Source organism: Hipposideros armiger, unplaced genomic scaffold (assembly GCF_001890085.2).
Source record: "Hipposideros armiger isolate ML-2016 unplaced genomic scaffold, ASM189008v1 scaffold_388, whole genome shotgun sequence".
Classification (NCBI taxonomy): domain Eukaryota; kingdom Metazoa; phylum Chordata; class Mammalia; order Chiroptera; family Hipposideridae; genus Hipposideros; species Hipposideros armiger.
This window is the reverse complement of record NW_017731738.1, coordinates 265,167-289,203: the sequence shown is the minus strand read 5'-3', so window position 1 is coordinate 289,203 and position 24,037 is coordinate 265,167. Positions and strand designations below refer to the sequence as shown.

Genomic DNA, 24,037 nt, shown 5'->3' with positions numbered 1-24,037 from the left:
GTCACGGCAATCCAGATGACCTCTAAATGCTCACTTTCAGTTTCAGTATTTCTTTCGTTTGTGTTTTCTATTTTTTCTTTTTTGTTTTCTTGTCCTGTTTATTTTTCTATTTCAGTAATTACTTCATCAAAGACTAGAAACAAACAATTCCTGGATTGGGCTGGTCCATGGACCACACTGAGCTGGATCATAAGGTTTTATTTTATTATGAAGGCAATGTGTAATCACTGAAGTCTATTTTTCCTAGTTTCCTCTTTTTAAATCATAGTTTTACTAGATAATTTACAATCCTAAGAGAGAGGTACTATTATTACTCTCCCTATTTTCTGGATTAGGAAAAATGTAGCTCATTATGGTTAAAAATTTTCTTACAATGTTACACTGAGAAAAAATATTGGCAACTCATCACAGGCAAGAGTCAATTTCCCTAAAACAATAAAAAGCTCCTGGGAATCAAAAGCTCAATAGAAAAAAATGGGCAAAAATATGAACAGACTGTTCACAGAAAAGTAAATACTAATAGCCTTTACTTATATGAAAACATGTTTAACTTTACTGATAACAAGATATGTACATTTAAACTCTACTGAGATATCATTGCCTAGGAGGCAAGCAAAAAGCCCAAAGTTTGACAAGTCATTCTATTGGTGGGTGAGGAAGAAAAAAGCACCCTCATGACATTACTAGTAGGAATAGAAATTGATACCATCTTTGTTGAAGGCAGATACCCTTTGGGGTAATCATTAAACAAATCCTTCTCTGTGTCTTTCAAGGTATAAGTACTACTCACTTGAAGTTAGATATGGTTATTATGATTTGCCTTAGCCAGGGAAATGTGAGCAAAAGTGACATACTGTATTTTCCGGGCAGAAGTTTCAAGAGTCAGAATGTATATAATTTGCTATATGGTCTCTCGTTTGTTATCTTTTCTTTCCCTCTACCACCAAGACTGGCAATGTTCTAGATGCTGGCGGCACCAACTGCCTGGATTGCAGAAAGACAGCTTCAAGCAGAACTCAACTAACATGTAGAATTACAAGCAGCATGAGCAAAATCAACCTTTGTTGTTTTAAGCCACTGACAAATGGAGGGCCATGTGGCAATATTTATCAAAATTGCCAATTTTGATATCCTCTCAAATACACTTACACACATGTAAAATGGCATATGTAAAAGGTACTCACTTGGATCATGGTTATAGAAAATGACTGGAAACAATCAAATGAACATCAACAGAAGACTAGTTAAATACCTGCACATTCATACAGGGGGAAATTATGCAACTATTAAAAAAAAGAAGTTCTCTTAAAGCAATTATGGAAGACTCTCCAAGTGAAAAAGTGTGTTTTTCACACTTTTTATACACACTAAGAATATTTCCAGATGTTCTTCAAGATATACCATCATTTGTGAAAAAAAAATGGGGGGAGGGAGATTAGAAATATATTCATATTTGTTTGTACTTACATAAAGAAATTCTAGTATAATAAGAAACTAACAAAAATTATTATTTTGGGGCATAGCATTAAGAATGACTCGGTGGAACTTTTAACTACAGGGAAAAGAAAATACCCTTGGTGCTTGCTATACTTAGCTTCTTACTGTCTCACAACCTCAATCAATCTGTCTGCAAATCTCATCTTAAGTATAAATGGTGTACTTCTGACTCTATCTTAAACTGTTATCAAATCCTTCTTTAAACTCTAGCTTGTCTTTCTTCTCTTGGCCATATCTAATCAGCTTCCAGTTACATTACCTGTGTTAAGAATATATTTATAATTGTTCTCTCATTCAATTAAGTGAAAATAGTTCTTAATTACTTTTAAATAAATCATACTTTTCTCTAAATAATTCCAAGCTTTGGCAACTTTGGCTATTCTTTTTGAGAGACTCTGAATTGCCTATTAAAAAGAAAAAGTCACAACAAACCGTGTCTGCTCCAGTATATAGTCTTGTTTTTCTCATTCAGAACTTTTCTTTTATGTCAAGGTTATTTTACTTTCCTTTATAATAATTACAAGAACCTTACTTCTGAAAAATTATAAATAAAATATTAATAAGTATTATGACACTGACTCCATAAACGTTCACTTGAACTGTTTATCTCATGTGGTTATGATTAAGCAGCCTTTATTCATGGAAATGTTTTTAGCACACATCCCTCAATATGTGTATGTTCATTTAAAAACTACAATTATACATGTATAATTGTATTAATATACTCATTACATTATAAACATTAAAATGTTAGAAGTATAAACAAAAACAAAAAACATTTAAGATTTATTAATGACACAAAAATATTTTTGCTGTCACTAAAGTTTAGCAGTAATAACATTTTTAGTGCAAGCAATATGATATAACATGCCTCATTATTTTTAAAATCTTGGTTTAACATTTTGATATAGAATGATTTGAAGGTCTGGTTCCACATTCAATTATTTCAATACTTGGTTTTCATAGCTGTCATAGCTGAAAAATATACTGACATATCGGTCAAATGAAAAAATGTACAATTGGTTCCTACGTACCAATTATTCAAAGATTTTGTTGAAATTTGGCTAATAACTTTATATTCTCTGATGTCTTACAAAATAGTCAGAAATATTTTTATATTTTTAACAAATAAGTTCAAACCTCAATGAAATTTTCAACAGGATTTTAAATATGTTAATAGACTTCTGCCAAGATTTTAGAACATGCAGTCATTAGTTTTTATGGGTAACACTCTTTGTTTCTGATAATAAAAGGATACACACACACACACTCACACACACACACACACACACACACACACACACACACACACCCCTACACACACACACACACACAAAAGGTAGCATTTTCAAACATCTGTATTGAAAATACTTTCTCCAAAGCAGCTACTTTTTCAATCATTATTAAAATACTATCTTCTCCCTGAAAGGTGAAATTAACAGTGCTTATATAAAGCTAGGACAATTTGAGCATCAAAATAAATGATAGTAAGGGATTATAACTCATATAATAAATTAGGAATCCATGAGTTCATACTATATAAATTGATGGGAGAAAAGGGAAATCTCTTCCTTATAGTAGAATGCCAACTAATTAACATAGAAAGGATAGTGGAAACAGAAAGTCACCATTTGGCAATCACCATTAGTGGTGGTAGATACAGACAAAAGTCATCAATGGATACTTAGCTGGTAGGTAGAGATTTGATGAGGAATAAGATATTGGCATAGTCTCAGAGTGCTGTACCACAAAACACTTATCAATTACAAAAGGAAAAACTGTGCCTTGACAGTGGAGAAACCTGGCTGATAGAAATTTAACTGGGTGATTAAAGTTAACATTACAAGGGGTAGGACAGGTTGACATCATGTACTTTCTGATGCAATTTATAAAAAAAGACCATCATCATTTTTGGTTAACTCCTACCAAAAAAGCATGGCCTGGACATGAGAAAACAATGGATGGACCCAAAAAGAAGAACATGCTACAAAATGAAAGACCTGTACCATCTGTTGAATTTGAGAAAGACTGAGGAACTGTTCTAGATTAAAGGAGACTAAAGAGACATGACTAGTAAATGTAATATATCAGCCTGGATTGGATCCTGGACCAGAAAAGAAAAAAGACATTGTTGGGATGGTTAGACAAATTTGCACAGGGTCTTGGTGATAGTGTTGTCATTGTTGATTTCCTGATTTGGATAGTCATATTGTGGTCATAGAGGAGAGCAGCCTTGTTTTTTGGGAAATAAAAAAAGGAATATTTTGAAGTGACAGAACATCAAGTCTCCAACTTTTGCACAAATGGTTCAGAAAAAGATTAATAATAATGGATGGAGGGTGATGAAGCATATATAGTAAAATGTCAAAATCGGGGCATCTTGGTGAGGAAGACATGGGTGTTCTGTATACTACTGTTTTAGCAACCTTTCCCTAAATTTAAAAAAAAATTAAGAGTGTTTACACATGTGAGCATGCTTGCATTTTAAATATCTGCCAGGTAGTATACTGACAGTCACTTGTCTTTCTGCCTGAAGACTATCTACGGACACACAGATAAGGACACTTCAAACTTATAACACTAAAAGTAAAAAAACATTTTACTTTTAGTTTTTTACAGTTTCAGATCTTACTGTGTTGATGCACTGGGCTTTAAATTAGGGAAGCCCATTAGAAATTTCTTACATTGTGTAAAATTTCTGGCCCTGTATAGGTCAGCCAGTGCTACAACAACTGACCCTAAGAGGCCTTGAAATTGTCCCTTGTCCTGAACTCAAAATAAAATGACCTCAAGGTGATTACGATACTAAAAATAGAATTTAACTTTACCTTCAGGCTCTCAACCCACTAGGTCTGTTTGATTTCCATTAATTAGCATAGAAGGAAGGCCATGGCCACCTCCCACCTCTAAGAGCTCTAACTTAACTTGTAATGCATTCCCCAGAAGCACACTGTAAGAAGATGACTAATCACTGACTGCTACTTTAGCACCATATGTCTCCCAATTTCAAAGGAAAAAGTGTCCCAGCTACTACAAGAACAACAGATTTCCTACCTCCTGCAGCTGGAGTCGAACCTTGGTAACTGCCCGGATCCAGTGTGCTTTGGCTTGGGTAAATGGTGAAGATGCATTCTCCTCAGGAAAACTTGTAACAAAGCAAAGAATAGTCCTTAAAAATAGCCCAGGTCACAAGGTAACAGTGCTCAAGGCAAAACTGCCAATTATCTAAAATAAAATGGTTTATATTCATGCCTAAACTTGTTTAGCGATTCAGGCATAGTCCTAAATATCTGATGTGAAAAAAATTCCTCTCTAAAATGACAAGTCCTTTTAGCTTTTCATCTGTTCTCTCTCTTCCTTCCCCTTTTTCACTCACCTAATGAGGCAGCTCACTGTGACAGTCAGGAAGGAGGATATTAGAAGCAATGCAAGGCCCTGAGTCAATGTCTAGAATTAAAACTATGCAGAGGTGTGGAGTAACTCTCTCATCTCACCTCTCAAGACCACCAGCCTCCCCTGGGGGTCTACATACCATCCTTAGGGCAGTACTTTGTTCCTGCAAACCCTTCCTGCTCCACTAAGTATTTTGGAAAGCTTACCAATTCCTAGACATCATCAAAAGCGTGAAGGAAAAAAGCACAGCCCTTTTTCTGCCATGATCTTATTCTTTGAGTTGCCTCAAGAACACCTTCAGTGAAAAGAAGAATAAATACAACAAAGTAGCTTTGAGATGGAAATACTACCCTGTATCAGAACAAACCATCGTCCAGGTCCTTAACTGTAGAATTGTGGTTGATTCTTGGTGATAATGCTTCTCTTTTCTCCCACTGGGGTCTACTGCCAAGGCAGCAAATAAGTGTCCACCATCTAGACATGTAAAATATGTATGCTGTACTCTAATGCCATTTAACTGGGTCAATTATTCTAAAACATTTGTAGACACTTCTGGCCAAGGTAGAACTGGACTTCACTTGCACAGCTAGGACCTGAGAGGATACAACCAGTAGAGAAGGACAAATACTCATGCTAGGTATTTCTGCTGCTCTACCAAGAACCCTACCTAGACATCTGCCAAGTCTAATATCTACAAAGAGCCACCTTTCAGTGGGTTGTCAACCCAGTAAAAAAATCTGGTCCGGAGCTCAGCCTCCTGGATGTCTTATCTATTAGCTGAGCCACCAGGGATAACTAAATATCAGGAAAAAGTAAGAAGAAGAGAAAATATGTTTATACCTTCAGTGGTGGAATAGACGTACCAACCATTCTCAAACTTTTACCACGTAATCAGCATCCACTGCTCTAGTCTTTCAGTGAGAAGCTGCATTATTAGATAGACCTTGATATTTGAGAATCTCAGTCATGCCTAGCTTATCACTTTACCTTGGTGGTTTTCAACTGGGGGCACTTTTGTCCCCCAGGGGAATTCTGGCAATATCTAAACACATTTTTGGTTGTCACAACAGAGGGCTGCTACTGGCATCTAGTGTGTACAGGCCAGGGATGCTACTAAACATCCTACAATACATACAATAGCTCTCCATAAAAAAAAGTTATCTGGCTCAAAATGTCTATAGTGCCAAGACTGAGAAACCCTGCTCTGTCGCAACCTATCAGCAACTCTACTGACCAATTTAGCTCAATAACAACACTCAAACTCTGTACTAAGTTTCATTACAAGACTGGGTACCAATTGCCAGATACACTGCTAGGCCCTGGGAAGGCTGAGGGGTGGGTTAGATCTGGCTTCTAGACCAATTCTTTCTTGATACTATCCTCCTGGTTTTCTCAGCCAGGAAACAAAACAAAACAAAAAGCAATGTTCCCAAAAGAATTTTAAACATTAATAGGCTAGGAAGCCTATTTCATTCAAAGCAGCTCCTTTCAATGAAATAATCTGTAGGGCTCAGTTCAGTTCCGGACTCAGGGGCTGCCATATGAGGGGTCAATTAGTAAGCCAAGAACCGCAGATTCAAGAAGGCCTGGTACACTGCAGCTAACTACAAGAACCCAAGTGTTCTTCAGAGGTCCTCAAAATATCTTGGGAATTATACCAAATCAAAGAAAGCAGTGTAGAGCTAAGCCTCAGTACCCTGATCACCACCATACCAAGCTGCAGGGAAAAAAATAAAAAGCACTTATATTCAGCAATATCACAGGGCAGGTCCTGAGGAAACCATGTGAGCTCCTCAAGGCAGCCATTACCTACCTCTCCTGGGGGCCTAGGACGTGGTCTCTGTGTAGCACCAGATCTGGGGGAGGATGAGTTGTGACATCTTCTTTCATCTCCTTGGGTTCACATGCTCTCCCCTTCTCTTCTTCACCTGTCACCTCCAAGCCTCTCTCTTGTTCTCCAAAACCCGCTTGGCCATCTCTGGAGAAGCTGCCAGAGCTGCGGCAGGAATGAATCGAGTCCCTCTCCCGACAGTCATCATCTTGTTCGTGACATTGGTCTAGTTCACTCAGCTGAGAGCTTCCTGGGCTCACATTACAGGAGGAGCCATACCTACTACTGCTGGTGGGGCTGTGAGAATGAGAGGGAGACAGATGAGTAAATGAATGCAAACTAGGGAACAGGGCAAAAGTGATGGATTAATACAGGAAATAATGGTCATAGCAGTGGCAAGAATCACAAACAGGAGGTTCCTGGGAAAAGAGGACCAAACTTTACAATCTAGAAGAACTAGTCTCTACTCAACAGTCATGACGGGGAAAAAAATACATGCTGGGTTCTCCAGCAGCACTTAACTTCAACCCTGCAATTGACTCTGCAGAATACTTTATCTTAATGTGATGTTTATAAGTAGATTAAGAATTATTAAAACAGTCTGTTGTTTACGCCTAAAATTCTTTACTCGGACTTCTAGAAACTTGTCCAGTGGCTGTGATTAAAATTTTCTAATTTCCACATAATAAAATGAATGAACTCTAATCCCTTTTTCTTATTGGTTAAACTGAGGTCCCCTTTTCTTCCTCTATAATTTTAAATGCATATGCCTATTCCTTAGGATAAGCAAAGGGGAATGGATATGTTCCTTCAATTATCTCTCAGCCCTCAGTGTGATGAGGTAATGGAAGCCATTGGGAGATGGAAGCTAGGATCAAGAAATTCCTCAGGAGATCTCACTGACCATTCATCTCATGAATGTTACAGTGATATCCCTGTCAGCACAGGGACTGTCCCAAAGACAAAGTTGCCCATCTGTAACAGACTTGCTCTCAGGACATAGCTCAGTCCTGGATAAAGTGGACAAAGTCCAACTCCAGGATCTGAGTCAAGGCCATATTAATGCATTTCTATACCTGAAGAGAGTCCAGCCCAACTCCTCTCTCAGTCACCCTGAATTCCCATACCCAGAAAGGAAATTTGTTCCCATTTGGACCAGAGGTCAAAGCAGCATTCTTTGTATGATGCTCCTTCTTAGGAGAAATAACAGTACCCTTTGCAGATGGACCCTGCATAATGCTCCAGACTGAAGAACTACAACATACAATAGCCCTAAGCTCCTGCAAGACTTTTTACTCAAAGCACTTATCAGACATCAGTGTCAAGGGTAGTAAAAGGCACAGACTGGAAGGAGCTATGCAAATCCATGTGGAAGAGGATGCGGAATATAGATTATCCCAAGCCATACTTTGCATTTCGTGTTTTAGTTAAGTTAATGCCCTCATTGCCACTGGAGAAAGCATCTTAGAAGACTTGTAAAAGCAAAGCAATGTAGGTCTCTCCCCAACTATTACAGATATAAGTACTGAAGGCCTAAGGAAGCATCTTAGCCTATCATGTAGTTGGAATTAATATATGCCACTCAACTACTTGCTGCCTCTTCCCACCCTCCCTTCTCCACTCCAAGTTATATAAGGCAGAACAAATCCGGGTGAGTAAATCTCAGGGCCTAGACTTTCCTTTAAGCAGGAAGCTCCTTGTTCCAATAAGTAAATTATATTTGGCACTAGAGAGGAGGGAGAGGATGAAAAGACCCACACATTACTTCTTGTTACTTAACCTCTAATTAAACAAAGCTCAGGTGCTAGGAAAGACACAGGAAGGATAAAAAGCAGACTATGACTAATCCATCACTAATTCATTGCATCATAAATGGTCAATTCCTTAAAATCATTTATGATGCTTTAGTTGAAAACAGGCCTTTTGCTGATCTTTGGTTCCTTGATGCCATGCAGGGTAACTGGCTGCTGTACATTCAAAACAGAGTCAGTGCGAGTGGGCACCGCCTCCTCTTCTTGTGTTTCTGGCTGGTGAAGTAGCTCAGAGACAGTGCAGTGCTCTTCCTCATGACTTCCTGAAGGACAGGTGGGGCCAGAGAGGTTGCCTGTGGTACCCCAGTGTTCTCCAGATGCTGTGATTTCCTGCTGGTTTTCCACTTCTCCAGGTCCTGAAAGCCCATGAGTACATATACTTGGCTTGGCCTCCAGCTGCTCAGAGGTCCCAGCGGGCTGAGTAGAGACCTTAGCTGGCTCAGCACTGGCCCTAGACATTTGAGAAGACTCCAAAACTTTGTCAGCCTCACTAGAGATAAGGTCCTGATCACTGCTGATAACCAAAACTGGAGAGGGGGTTTCTGCAGGCATTTGTTCAGAACCCGCTTTGTCCCCTTTTGGCCATGGGAATAGAAGATCCAGCTTCTTCCCAAACCTTAGTTTGGGATCACTTGCCACTACACTCCCTTTCCGATCATTACCTCCCTCAAATAGAGTTGACAATTTCCTAAAACCCGATATTAAACCAGTCTCTGCTGCTCTATTGCCAGGGGAGGAAGGAGAGGAAAAGAAAGAGCTCAGTGGTTTCCCATAGTCAGCAGCAGAGGACGGGAAACGAAGCTTTGGCCAATTGGTCATGTTTGGGATCTCAAAGTGTGATCTTGGCTGCTCTGCTTCCTGGGGGACCGCAGGGGGATCTTTCTGAGCATCAAGTATCCCATAACTTTCTTTAGCACACAGTACAGGTTCCTCCAGCAGAGGGTGAGAAAGGGATCCTTGGGTTTCCAGTGTGGCACTCTGGCCAATGAAACTTGTCTCACTGAACAGTGTAGTAGTATTGGTTTCTAGTGAATTGTCTGCCTGTGGCTCTAAGAAGTCTTGGCTTGGAAAGGCAGACTGCATAGCTGGCTTTGGCTCAAGAGGAAGAGGAGGCTGAATTGGAGGAGGAAGCTCTATGGCAATGCCAGTAGCATCTGGATGCAACTGTGGTGGCAATGAAATATGCTCTGTTTCAAATGATGCTTCTGTGTCTGTGCCCTGCAGCGTCCCCATGTCTCCTTCATCACTCAGAGACAATACTCCTTGTCCAGTATCGTCCCGTGAGACAGAAGATGCAGCCCCAATTGTTTCAGAACCCTGGGGTTTGGGAATATCATCAGGAATACTGTTTTCCATTGCAGTTGTAAGTTTAGGATCGTCTGTCAAAGTCTCAGAATCTGACTCTGCACTAACCACAGTCATTCTACAGTCACTGAGAGTAAATTCTGAATCGAATGCTACAGGCGCAGCTTCTCTCCACAAATTTTCTGGAGGTACTGATCCTACAGTGTCTCTGGAACTACCACTTTGGAGCCATGCAGTAGCTGAGATAGATGATTCTTGTTTGTATGCCTCTGGTTTGGGACTTTGGAAAATTCCAAATAACTCACCTTTGCGTGACTGAAATGATGTACCAGAAGACAGAGAAAAAAAGGAGTCTTTCTTTGGAGGTTTAGGACAGGAGAAAAATCCAGAGAAAGTTTTGGGAGGTTCAATTAAACTCCCAGAGAAAGATTTCACTTTGGTCACAAACCCTGAAAGTATTTCTACTGAAGTGCCCACCACTGATTTCTCTTCTTCTTTATCTGCATCTTGGCTCTGGAGGTGCCTTGCACACCCTGGCTCCGCAGACGAAGAGGTTGGCTCCTGGGTCTGTGTTAACACCTCATCAGAGGCCTTTTCTAATGGCAAGTTCAATGGGTCACTAGCAAATCTTTCATTTTGGTGGTGGTTAGTACAAGTGTCTAAATTGTTGAGCTTTTCAATTAAATGGCTATCATGAGAAAAAGACCTGGCCAGTGAGCCACTGGGGGAGGCTTCCTGTATGAAATCCTCTTCTTGAGGAGCTACCCCCAGGGTCTCAGGACCAATGAACAGTGTTTCATTCTGTGCCTGAAATCCTGGTGAATGAGAAACAACGTCCTTCTGTAACTGATTCATCTGGAAATCTGCTAACGGTAGCCCTGATCCATTAGTGGAACCTAGTTTTCCTTGATAGTCCTTCCCTACATTGAGCTCATCTTCAAGGGATGTAACCTCAGTGGTATTGCTAATGGAAACACAAGGAGCCATCTGCTGTTCATGAACTACCTCCTGGACTGTGCTATCTCCACTGCCATTGGAGCCTTCTCCAGTTATTGTGCCACCCAAGTCTACAAAAACAGTTGGCTTCTTACAGGGCTGGGAAGTCACTGGCGCAACAGTTGAAAGGCTATGCTTTTCCCCAGGAGTCTGCTGTTTTTCATCCAAAAAGGACAAACTGAAGAAACTAAAAGAGCTAGTATGAGGCGCATCCTTCTTGATACTTGAATTAGTAGTGGAAAAAAAGGAAGGAAGTGTGAATAGCCTTTCCCCTTGAGACTTGGTTCTTGGTAGAGTAGCAGAGGCTCTGTTCTCAGATTTTTCAGATCTAGTTATGAAAGAAAATATACTGTTTCTGGTTGGCAACTCTGGTTGGGATGGAGATGTTGTAACAGTTGAAAAACTCCAGTCTTTGTCAGAAAAATGATCTTGTTCATTTAAATGTTTTCTGCTTAGAATATCAAAAGGTATTTTATTATTTCTTGAAACTCCTGTCACTGTAGATATACCACTAGTTGCTGCTGAAGAATCTGTGAGACAACTTGTTGAGAAAGATGGATTTGGTGACTGCAGGATTAGGTAGTCTCTGAAGGGTGCTTCTTCAGTCAAATTATTACCCTGGATATCTGTAGCTGATGGTTCCTTTAGCCCGCTGTCATCAATGGTAGTCTGCTTAGTCAGACTTCTAGCCCGAACCTTCCCTCTAGAGGAAACTGGTGCAACAGGAAAGTTCCCAACATCCTGGCCAGTTAGCTGTGTGAGATTAGGACTTGACTTCACCTCATCCTTTTTAGTCACTGAAGACACAGACATATTTTCAGCTGTCTGTGTAGGAGATACATCGGTTTTTAAAAAATCCCTAAGGGTACCAAAAAAATTTGAAACACCAGAAGATTCATTCTTTTCCTGAGATGTTATCTTCCTATTTTTATCACCATTCTTTTCTAAGTTTGGTGGTCCTTCTTTATTCACTTGGGTTTTAAAGAGGTTCAAAAATCCAGAGGCCTGTTTTTCATTTGCTGTCACACTCACTGAAAAGTCTTTTCCCTGACCAAAGAGTTTCATCGCGCTTTTAAATAACGTTCTCTCAGACTCTTTGGAAGACTGGTGCTGGGGAAGCTCACAATTCTTATGTTCATCCTTACTAAACTGTGATGAAAGAGGAACTGAAACAGAGTCAGCTGTAATGATTTCATCATCTTCTAGACCTAATTTAGCCTGAGGAGTTGTTTGGCTTACCTGGAAAACAGATTTCAACAAACTTTGTTTTTTCATATGAATGCTTTTATTTAAAGGGAATTCTTGCTTTGTATTTTTAGTAAATTCTGGTTGTTGAACACTGGATACTATTTGTCTCTCTGAATCCTTCTTAAGAAGACTTTCCACCTCATTTTGGGAGTTACTCTTAGATTGCTTACTCAAGATTAATGACTGAAAACCATCATTTGTGAGTTCTGCTAAGTTTGACTGTTGATCCTTTTTCTGCATGACCAAAGACTCTAGGGAATCATTCTTATCAAAATTCAAAGTACTTTCAACTGGAGCACCCAAGGCAGAAAATAATGAAGTCACTTTGTTCAACGATGATGTTTCTTTTGTTTGCTGTGGGCTATTGGTCATATTCTCAAGATGAACCAAAGAGGCACCTTCTTCAGAAGGCTGAACCCAATGAAAACTGGAAAGTTGAACTAATGAATCTAGGTAAGGACCTAGAGGATGGTTCTTCTCTCCCTCTGTAATTTGATTTTTATTTAAGACATGATTACTAATAATTTGGGGCTGATTTCCAAGATCCAATGTACATTCAAAGTCTTCAGAACCACACGGCCTTTCTTCAAAAGATCCAAGATTGCCTTTGAACTTTTGAGAATTATAGCCTGAAAAATCTAATGGCTGATCTATTTGGCCATAACTTGACTCTTCAAGTACTTGTGAAATGGTTCCTAAATTTAGATACATGGGTCCCTCACTTCTTGGCAAAACTACAGATAAATCAAGAGGGTCATCAATTGGTTCTTTAACATAACACAATAATTCATCTTCCTTGTCAAATACTTCAAAACTACAGGCAGAAATAATGCTGTCATCCAATATAATACTTAATAGATCATTTGTCTGTAAATCACAATTCAAAAACTCTTGATAAGAACAACCAGGTATAAATAAATATGCATACTGTCCAGTAGAATCAGTGAGAACAGAATAGACATATTGACCATCGTGGAACATATAATACCCATAGTCTCCATCCTCTGATGGCCACCACACTCCACTTTCAAGACATGACAACCATTCCTGGTATTCATAACCAACACTTGAAAAAACAAAGTCTTCACCCATCCTTAATGATTCTTTATCAACTACAGGACATGTAGTCTTTTCATAACCTGAATAACTTAAGTCAATGGGCAAGTCTTCTAGTGAATTCCTAGTCTCATTAATTGGAAGATGACAAGAATTTCCATATAATGACTTAGCTGCCCACATATCGTTTCTTAATAAATAATCTTCATTAAATGCAAACTGCTCGAATGATTCACATGGTAAGTCACACCAAATGACAGTGTTTGAATTTGTTCTCCGCTCCAAGATATTTGCATTTTGATCTTTTTGGCAAAAACTTATTGCTGGGTTTTCTGAGTCAGGCCACAAAAAAACATCAGCTGATGGAAATGTATTTTGATTCAACATGTAATAATCTGGCTCAAGTTTTCTGGAATTTTTAGAGAAATCTTTTTTATCTGAGTCCCATTCATAACAGAAAGGATTGCTCATCTCTTCGAAAGCCTGACAGTGGTTTGATTTATGAAGAATGTTAGTATTTCGCATAGGTGAATTTGATTGGTTTGAATTTTCATAGAGGTTTGCCTCAAGAACATGGTATGGTGTCGGCCTCTTAGCCGAAGATTTCTCTAAGAGGTCCTGCTGAGCACTTGGAGCACAGTGAAGCACACTGTTCTCAGAAGAGAGGCAATGCTTTTCACTTTGCTGGTTTTTCTGTGTAGGAGGGCAATGATGATTATCAACCCAAGCATCAGATAATGATATGTTTTCTTTAGGTAAAGATAAGTTTTTTGTGAAATTAGAAGTTTCGTGTTTTTCAGAATGGTTCCTCTGGTTCTCAGAAGTCACACAAGAAGTAACAGGGATCTCATCCAAGGATAAATGCTTATTTCCATTTAAACTCTTCCTGTCACCTAAAGATATGGACTTTGCTTCATCTGGTTTACAATCAGTCATACTGCTATTAGATAACAAGTTAAATATTCCAGAGCATAAACTCGGAGTATTATTCCTATGATGAGAGTCATCAGTTTTCAAATTTAATTCCTGTGGACTAGACAAGTTTTCAAGAGAAGAGAACCTATTAAACAGGCCAGAAAGGAGGCCTCCTTCAGTTGTTTTCTTGGAAGCTTTATTTACAAGTTTGTCTTTACTACTTTCGTTAACCAAGGTGGATTTTGAAATGGTAGAAGTCAATGCTAATGAAGAGCCAGATACTGTTAAAGATGTCACTTGTGTAAGAGTCTTACTTTCTCCCAAAGAATCAGAAGGTATATGTTCTTTGGGCACAATTCCAGGGATGGCTAAAGTATCTCTTTCACAGTTCTCTACTGCTATGTGGTTACCTGAATTTAATGCCTTTATACTCCCAAACTTCCCAAGATTATTAATATTTGGAACTGAATCAGACTTTATTTTATTAAGTGTAGCATCTTCAGGACAATTTATTTGGTCATTCTTATTAAATGTCTCTGTATCACCAAGTTCCCCCAGATTATTATGAATATTTGGAACTGAATTAAATTTTATTGAACTAAGTTTGGCATTTTCATGACAGTTTCTTTGGCTCTCTTCATCAATAGTCACTTCTGAGCCATGAAAACTCTGGTCATTGACAGTGATATGGCTGTCAGTGAAAGGACATTTAAACAAAGGAAAAATGCTTCCTTTCTCTCTTAAATCTTGCTGATTTTCAGAATGACTAAGAACTCTAAAAAATGGAATATGTAGTTTTCCACTAAAAGAAAAGGAATGTCCATCTTTCTTAGGACCGCTTTCACATCCCTCTTCCTCCAACTGGTGAATTTTCCTAGATTCTGACAAAGTTTCCTTTGAACAAGTCTCATTGGAAGCAAGCAAAAACTGGCTAAAGGATTTTCTGAGTGGCTCAAGGAAATCATCATCATCAGTAACTTTGTCTCCCTCCAATGGCTTTGAAGAAGGCTCTTTATTTGCAGTTCTACTGCCAGCTACACAAGGATATCCTGGAGTATCTTTGGCACATATTTTTGGTTCACCTGGTAACAGAGACAGGTCTATACAGGGTTTTCTTTCCAACAGACTCTCAATATCATCTTTCTTACTTGCAGAACTAACTAAATGTGAAGGCTCACTGGCCTCTTGGGAAGACAAGAAATCCTCACTCGTGGGCATTTGGGACAACCCTGTAGTATCTCCATTACTCCTATCTAAAGTGATGATGCTACTGTCATTGCCAAGGGTGTCTTCCCTTTGATTTAACTCCAAGCCATACTCAGCGAAGCTTTCCTTTCTTGTTACCTTTTTCTTACCATCTTTTTTTATTTCGTCCTTTTCCGAAAAGATCTTTAATGGAGTTAGCATGCTGAAAACAGACTTTATAACTGAACTCGGCCTCTGTGGAGCAGAGTCCCTTCCAGTAGTTTCTGTTGCATCCTGAAAGTTTAAACTTCCAGTTTTAACGCCTGTGTGCTCCTTTTCAGAGGTTTTGTCATGTCTACCCAAATCCTTATTATCAACTGTTTGAGAATATAATGGAGATTGCACGGAAAGATCCTTCTCCAATACTGACTGGGCTCTGGGTCTAGATCCTGAATTAATTGTCTTTATCTGATTAAGGGTTTCTGTTTTCTCTGGAACTAAAGAAACCAGCTTTTCCACAGAGGTTGTTAGATGCTTTGTGCCTGGGCCTACCTTTTCTGTGAGTGAACTGAACAAAGAACCAACAGCACATTTCACTCCATTCAGCTCAGGAAAAGAGATGGCCTTGTCCTTGTTATTCTTGACAATTATAGGTGGTATTTGATCCCCAGGTATTTTTTGTTCTGCATTATCAATAGTGCTATTGTGTTTAGGTGTTTTTTTAGTTTTTGAAAAAGAACCAAATTTGTTAATCTCCTCTTCTTTCTCTGCTAAATATTCTGACACTGTTTCTACAAAACACTGAAGCTCATCCATTGTATCAATATAGTCTTCCTTGGGTTCCTCAACAGAAGAAAGGGTCACCTCTTTTATGGGGCAGCCAGACAGATCTCCAAATGTGTTTGCATCACAATTCATCTTTTGTAATGGGAATGCTGGATCTGCTACATAATATTCTTTAGGAAAGCCTCCAATATGATAGGCATTGGCTGGAAGACATGTTGGTAATAGTAAACCTTCTTGCTTATCACTAATAGGGGAATCCAAAAGTTCATCAGAAGTACTACTAGTAGAACCTTCAAGAATATCCAATGGAATGAAATCAGTGACATGCTGGTTTAAGCCTGGCAGTTTTTCATAGTTCTTAAAACCAGGAAGATCATAAACATGACTTTCCAACTTAGTGCCACTCTTAACCAGAAATTCATTTTTGTAGGGATACAAAACTGGGTAATTTTGTTTCTTCTTTTCAATGTGGCAAAGGTTACAATTTTCACTACTGGGATATGTACTTTTGAAGTTAGTCTTGGTTCCTGATCTATTATTATATTGTCTTCTTTCACTGTCTTCAAAATGACTATATAAGGGTTTCTTTTTCCTTCTCCTATCTATTGTATCATATTTCCAAGGATATCTAGAACAAACAGATGTTTCCAACTTAAGGTCAAAATTAAAGGCAGTAGAGATTTCTGTTTCTTGGCTCTGAGATGGTATCTTTTTCCAGTTCTTGTACTTTGGTTGTACTTGTTTACTATAATATTTATCAGTTTTTGAAAGAGTTCTAATTTCTTTTACTTCTGCTTCTTTTATATTTATGTTACTGTTTTCTAAGAACTCTTGAGATATTTTCCCCTCTATCTCCTCATATATACCTTCTTGCTCTTCATAGTCAACATCAGAGAAAGCTGAAATAATCCTAATTCTGTCATTTTTAGCCTGCAAGCCTTGTCTGATGTAAAGGGATAAAATTGAAGGAATAGTAAGGCAAAGAAAAAAGGAAAAACAGGAAAAAGGAAGAAATATAAGATTTAGTGCACATTCAATGACAAAACTAGAATTAGGAAAATTGTCAATTTTATAAAAACCATTCAAACTGAAAACATATAAAGAAATCCACATGTTCTTAAATTAATATTATAGCAATGTAGTCAAATAGGATTTTACACATCAGAAAAAGAACAGCTATAATAACAACTTTAAAATACTTCACTTGCTACCATTAGCTTTTTAGGATCCTTTTATTTTCTAAGAAATAAACAAACAAACAAAATGAACATGTTTCATTAATATTTACAATGAATTTAAATGCCAAAGGACAGAACTGTTCAGTATTCCATGGAAATATATCAAGGGATTTCAAGAAACCTAAATTTGTTGATGAATTTGGGTCTGAAAAGAAGCCAAGCTGTTAACTTGCTGTGAGTTATATTTGAGGCAGTATAGCCAAGGGTATATTTCTTTTAAAAAAGAAAAAATATAGACATACTAAAAATCTTTGACTATCAGAAGTCAAACCTTGTTACAGTACCAAAAAGAGCAAATTATTTAAAGCATTATAATTTGCTTGTGAAATCTAAGGTTATATGCATTAAGGATTACAGTGAAATGAAAATTGTTCCCTATACTGATTACAACAGCAGAAGCTACATGTCCAACTGAAGTCAGTGAACACAGAATATAGCTAGGTTTCTTTCAGTTAGGTTAGAGACTGCCTGCTTCCTGTGTACTGAAGTAGGGATATAGAGGGGGCCTGCAGACTAGGAGTTTGTCAGCACAGTATATTCTTTTATAGATCTAACATTCCATGGTATTTATTTAGGAAACAAACAAGACCAAAGTGGTCACTTAATCACTAAAAATCTTCAAGAGTAAGACTGATGTTCTTTTGACACCTCTTAATACTAGAGATACTTTGGCTATATAATATCTAATGAACTCCAACTCTACTGTCAAATCTCAAATTATCTATTTTTACATAATTTACATACATTTCCCATTATTCTGGACTCATTCGACAAAAGCCCTTCAACAGAATGAGGAAATTCAATTCTACATATATTTTTTACATGCAGTTTCATTATTCTCCAGTGCTCTCAAAAACTCAAACTAAACTAACTCAGCCTGGAAGAAGTCTTTATAGTTCCAACTTAAAGTCAATAGCTAGCTATGGCTGTAATGAATGAAGCTATTTAGTTTTACACTTCTAATTGACTGGAAGGTACTGCAAACACGTTTGTTCCCGCAAGGATTTTAAATGTTCTTCTTACAAAATAGTATAACTTAAGGACCTAGACTATTTCCAAGAACTTAGTATTTACAGCAATCGAAAAGTTTAAAAATCAATGCTAGTGATAATATTTCTCCAATAACTTTTTATTTTTTTCCCTACGCGGTCGCCAGCGACTCACAGCAGCCCAGCTCCAGGTTGAGCTGAGCTGTTGTTCAGCATCTTAGCTGTGGAGGGCAGTGTCACTGGCCCTCATATGTGGGATCCGAACCGGGGCCCTGTGGCGTCCCAAGCCAGTTCTTAACCATTGCACCACTCAGCTGGCCCTCTTCAAAACTTTTTAAAAATGAAATCATTTCAAACATTTAAGTTAAAAATGTCTATAATAAAAGTTTACTTAAAAATCATGTTAACTATTCCTCTGCTGGAGATGGTAAAATATTAACTTTTTAACCTCATTTCATATATTGCTAACAGTAAAATCAAATTTTAGGAAAAAATTTTGCCAATTAAAATACATCACTAGTGCTTCTCTAAGTGTTATTTATTATAGCAGGAGCTCAGAAAATAACCAAAAATAATAATAGGGTAACGATTAGGTAAACTGCAGTTGTCCAGCTGAGTATGTAGTCATGTAGGTTGATGTGCCATTCTTACTGCTGGCCTGTACATATGATGTTGCAAATACAGAGGGGAAAAAAAGCCAAAAACATTTTTTTTTACTATTACGTTTTTTCTTAAAGTAGGACAATATAAACAACTAAAATCAAATGAATAAAATATGCAAATATTTAATTAATAAACCAGCAAGGCGTAGGGACCAACTAGAGGATTCCTGGCATATTTCTTTTTAGAATCAGATTATGAAGAGTGAGAATTCTATGTGATGGTTGATATATGAAAAAATTTCACTGAAATTATACTCAGTAAAGATGATAAACAGACAAGATGATGTCTAGCAGACAGACAACCATCTGAGGCCCAGGAAAAACATTCACATATTGTTAAAGTGGGCAAAAAAAAAAAAAAAATGAGATCATCCTAAGGTACAGTGAATTTTAGCTACCAAAAGTATGAGCTAAATTGGTTTGGTTTTATAAAACCAACCTCCAACCAATGAAATAATTGACTCAGGCAAGGATCATCAATGGATGCTAAAATCAATGGATTAAAAGTTGGTGGGGAAACAGAATATTGACACAATCTCAGGTATTACCTCAGATATCCTTAATTACAAAGGGGAAAGGTATTTACATTGGAAAAATCTGGTATATGCCATATTTCTTAACCAAGAGATCAAACTAAACATCAATAAGGAAACAAAGTAAGTTTGTGTGCCTGAATTGTGACGGAAACATCATCTATGTAAGTATTTTTGCCAAAAATGTTTAACCTGATTCTAAACATGAAGAAACAATTGAACAAACCCAAATTAAGGGGCATTCTCAAAACAACTGGCCTGGACTTTTCAAAAAATGTTCATGTCGTAAAAGACCAAAAAAATAAAAGACTATAGGAGCTTACAGAAACAGGAAAATCAAATGTAATGTACCATGATTGTTGATTGAATCCTAGATCAAAAAGAAAAAATACACACACACACACACACACACACACACACACACACACACACACACACAAAGAACATTACTGGAACAACTGGAGAAATTTAAATATGGTCTACATATTAAATATCATTGTGTTATTAAATTTCTTGAGTATTATCATGGTATTGAGGTTATGTAAAAGAAAGTCCTTTTTCTTAGGAGTCATATGCTAAAGTATTTCCTGATGAAGTAATGTAGTATCTGCAACTTACTTTCAAATGGTTCAGGAAAAAAAAGTATGTGTTTATGAATATATATTAGAGAGAATGAGATAAGTAAATGTGGCAGAATGTTAACATAACAGGTAAACTTAGGCAACATGAATACAGGTGTTTGAATACTATAAGTTTGAATTTTTAAAAGTTAGGGGAAGCAGGGAGGACACATATTTATGTACTTACTTTTATATTCATAAATATATGACAAACAATGGGAAGATGCATAAGAAACAAACAAAAAAAGAGAACTAGGAGACAGGAAGGGGATAGGATAGAGGGGGACAAAAGGTGTAGGTGGGAGATTCTCGGCTGTATGCTGTACTGTACCTTAACAATTTTTAACCGTGTAAATGTTTTATATATTTAAGAAATTAATAACATAAAATTTTTTTAAAGTTCCAGCAAAACTACTAAATCTGTTATGGAGTGACCATATCGGTTTTCTTCTGAAATTCCCAGGGAAACATTTAGGTAGGAAGGATTATCCAAACATCTAACATCTGTGATTTTCTTTTCTTAATCTTGGTGAAGGGTATATCAAAACCTCTGGGCTGGGCAGAGAAGTGAGCAGGGTTTTTTTCAGTCATCCACTCCAAGTGGGCATGCTCTCCCCAGTTGAGAATCACTGATCACAAAGAGAAATACTACTGATGGAAATGTATAAACATGGATGTGTGGGAGAGGGAAAAAAGACTGAGAATCTACACAGGATGGCTGCAGCATGGTCCATTCTACTGCTATACCTCCAGTGTATACCACCTGAGGTTAAAGCACCCAGATCCTTGATATCAGCTGCATCCTGGGATCTGCATGCTGGGAAAAGAAAGTACTCTGTTCCCAATACCCACCTAAGAGCCCGCCGCTCTGGGTAATCAAGGTCATAACTTTGCACAGAGTCATTGCAAGAGTCCCGCGGACTGCCCTGACGCAGCAGCTGCTGTGGCAGTCGCACAGGCACAAGGAACTGGTGCGCAGAAGCGTTGGGCTGAGAGGTCGTGTGGTAAGGAGGCGGGATGCTGTTGCTGGTCTCACTGCGATAGTCACTGTCTCGGTCATCGACGGCACTATCGGGATCTTCAAATGCTGTGGAATAAGCACAGTCAATAGAAGCACCCCAGCTTTATTTAGTTCTTCAGATTTTTTTCTGCTTCTAACTCAGGTAGCCACAAGCCTGGACCTTGAGAACAAGAGCAAGCTGAGCTGCACACGAGTCCAGTGACCTTCAAGTCATGGGCAGAACTGTCTCAATAACCCACAAGTCTCTCTCTCTCCTTATCAAATGAGATAGAACACTTGGTTTAATTTTAGTGCTGATTCTTAGATGAGTCCCAAGTTGTATTTTCCCAATGTAGAATTCTTTAGAATTCTACTTCTCCAGCTACCATAACCCTAAAGAAACCCTGCTTCTAAATGACAAATAGATTCTGGTCCTCGACTATTATCAAAAGGGGACAAAATGGAAAAAAATAATTTTTCCATACCTTAGAAAAAGGAATTTTTTGTTTAAAGTTGGCTTGGTGTTTTCAGACTTTAAAATACATGACTGAACCCAACAAATAGGTTCAATATCGAAAGCTGGTTCAGGAAATCAGGGAGGTCAAAGCCAAGGCTTAGAAGTCAAGCCAAAAGCTCCAGATGTAGCAGAGAACAGCAGCAGTCTTACTGTCTTGCTGTCACATCAGGTTTTTCTAGTAATTCCTGTCAAGCACCTACTCCCTGGGCTCAGAATTCCTGTCCAAAGCATGAGCTGAAGGGGAAGAGAAAAACACATGCACTGCCAATGGGATCTTGGTGACAATGCAGCCAAGTTTATCTAACAGCAGTGACTACAGTTTCATAGAATTATTTCTGCTTTTCAGGCCAGCACTAAAATGATGAACTAAATGAACAGTTACAAATCCTGCTCCAAGCAAAACAAAACTAAATATGTGCAACACTGTGCTCGGAAAGGGAGCGCAACCTAATAGTGCGCTATAGACTATTTTATAAGGAAGCCACTTCTGACACCATCCCCATATATGTCTAATTAACAAGTCCCCACATTTCCTTTCTTGCCAAGTTCCTATATGGCTCACAATGAGGAAAAGAAACATTCACCATCCCAAAATGGGGATACTTTTAGCAGATGATGGACTCCTTTAAAAAAAAAAAATCGGGGGGGGGGCAAAAAAAAAATCTTGGTAGTAGTATGGGTAATGGAAGCCTCTCGAAGACCACAGATTAGGCTTTTATAATTTCTCATTAAGGAGGTATGGACCTGCATCCATGCAGCGGAAATGGAAAAAGAGTTAATGAACTAGGAGTAAAAAAATCCAGATACAAATGATAAAACTTGAGGACAAATGGAAGGTAACAGGGAAAGGAGCCCTTGGTTTCTACGTTAGACAACTGAGTAGGTAATAATTCCACTGAAAGAGACAGGGAGCACAAACATGTGGGTTTTACAAGGAAGAAAATTTAAACATTGGATTCCAGACAATACTGTGGGTACAGCAGGAAGTAGGGGTAAGATCTTATGAGCTTTTCCCACCTGAGTTTAAGGCAACAGGTGAACACAAAAGAAGAGGATAGTGACCAGAACCCCAGGGGAAAAATCAGCACAAGAGGCTAACATTCAAAATGGGCAGGAACAAGATTAGTCCAACAACAGGGGATGCAAAACATTCTGCTTACAAAGCATTCTGATCACATATTAGGAAAAAGGCTTTGAAGTCACTGGTTTTAAACCTTGATTCATTTGTTGTTCTGAAGACTAGAAAGGATCAAGGGACAGAAACGAGTATGCCTTTCAGACTTAATTCTCCCTGAAGCCACAGGAGTAAGTGTGGGAAAGCCAGTGCTGAATTATTCATGCATACAGATGAGAGGGCAGAGGCAACGAAGGACACAAAGCCAAAAAGTCTACTTAAATTCCAGCAGAAGTCTTAGCACATAACTCAGACAGCCAAGACTGAGTCTCCAAACGGGAACAGTGACAGATAATCCTACTGATTATGAGGCCACGAGAAGGTAGCTAGCTAAGCCAGAGGTAGGAGCCCATGATCCAGAGCCAGAAACTTGGTGGATGGACCCTTCATTTTTCATTGCATCTGACCTATTACTCCTAAATAATGCTTTGCCTTTTGTATTTTGCTAGGCGAAGGGCAGGAATACTCTAAAACTTTCCTAAACGCTGACAACATTTCTATACTAAAGAAATAAAGGGCAGATATTAAGAAACAATGTATCGACTGAAAGAAGAGGTTGAAAGTAGAAGAAAATATGAAAAGTAGGAGGGGACAGGAGAAAGGAATTATAAGGAAGTGAAGTGAGACAAAGGAGAGAAAAGGGGAAAAGGTAGGGCAATGCATAAAAGAATATGGACGGGAATGACAGAAAATAAACCTGGAAAATAAACTGGGAAAGAAACCTAATCTGGGGCAAATATGGGCCACAGGCACAGAGCAGGTACTCAAACAAAACTGAATAAGCTCTTGAACAATGAGGCTCTCTGGTATTTGGGTCTCTGGATGAATCCCTGTTGTTAAATACAGAGGATGGGGAGAGTTTAACTGCCAGGGAAAAAAAGGAAAGTGAATTCAAATCTTTTTTCATGCCTTACATTTTGCTACTTAAGTTAAAACCTTAAGTTATCGGAGCTCTCTTAGGCTGATTTTGAGCAGTTCCCCAATGGAAATACTCAGGATTCAAATCACAGAAAGTACATACTTCAGGAGAAATTCCAGTGACAGAATAAAATCTGGCCCCTCTTAGCACCTACTGAACACCTAATCACTGGGGTTCAACCAAACCCCCTTTGTCAGATGGGTAACACAGCCACTACAGTCAGCCTAGGTAGGGCTGTGTATCATGCTGGAAAGACTGACTGGCTACTCTGCAACCTCTAGGGCAAAGCTGGCTGGCCTCTAGCCTCGCTGGGCTTCTTCAAGGAGAGTCAAGCCATGTCCTCAGTGTCTTGTTCACCTCAC

At 38.4% G+C, this 24,037-nt stretch overlaps 1 protein-coding gene across 6 annotated transcripts in view; it reads right to left on the bottom strand.

Moving 5' to 3' along the window:
- UNC13B (unc-13 homolog B) overlaps positions 1–11,913 on the bottom strand; it is a 96,296-nt gene extending 84,383 nt beyond the window's left edge. For all 6 annotated transcript variants that reach the window (XM_019663320.1, XM_019663324.1, XM_019663325.1 and 3 more), the window contains exons 1-3: positions 8,642–11,913; positions 6,704–7,018; positions 4,552–4,642 (exon numbers count right to left, since the gene is read on the bottom strand). In XM_019663320.1, coding sequence (XP_019518865.1) covers positions 4,552–4,642; positions 6,704–7,018; positions 8,642–11,898 — 3,663 coding nt within the window. In that variant the 5' untranslated portion in view covers positions 11,899–11,913. The remainder of the gene's footprint in view (positions 1–4,551; positions 4,643–6,703; positions 7,019–8,641) is intronic.
- Between the last annotated feature and the right edge of the window lie 12,124 nt (positions 11,914–24,037).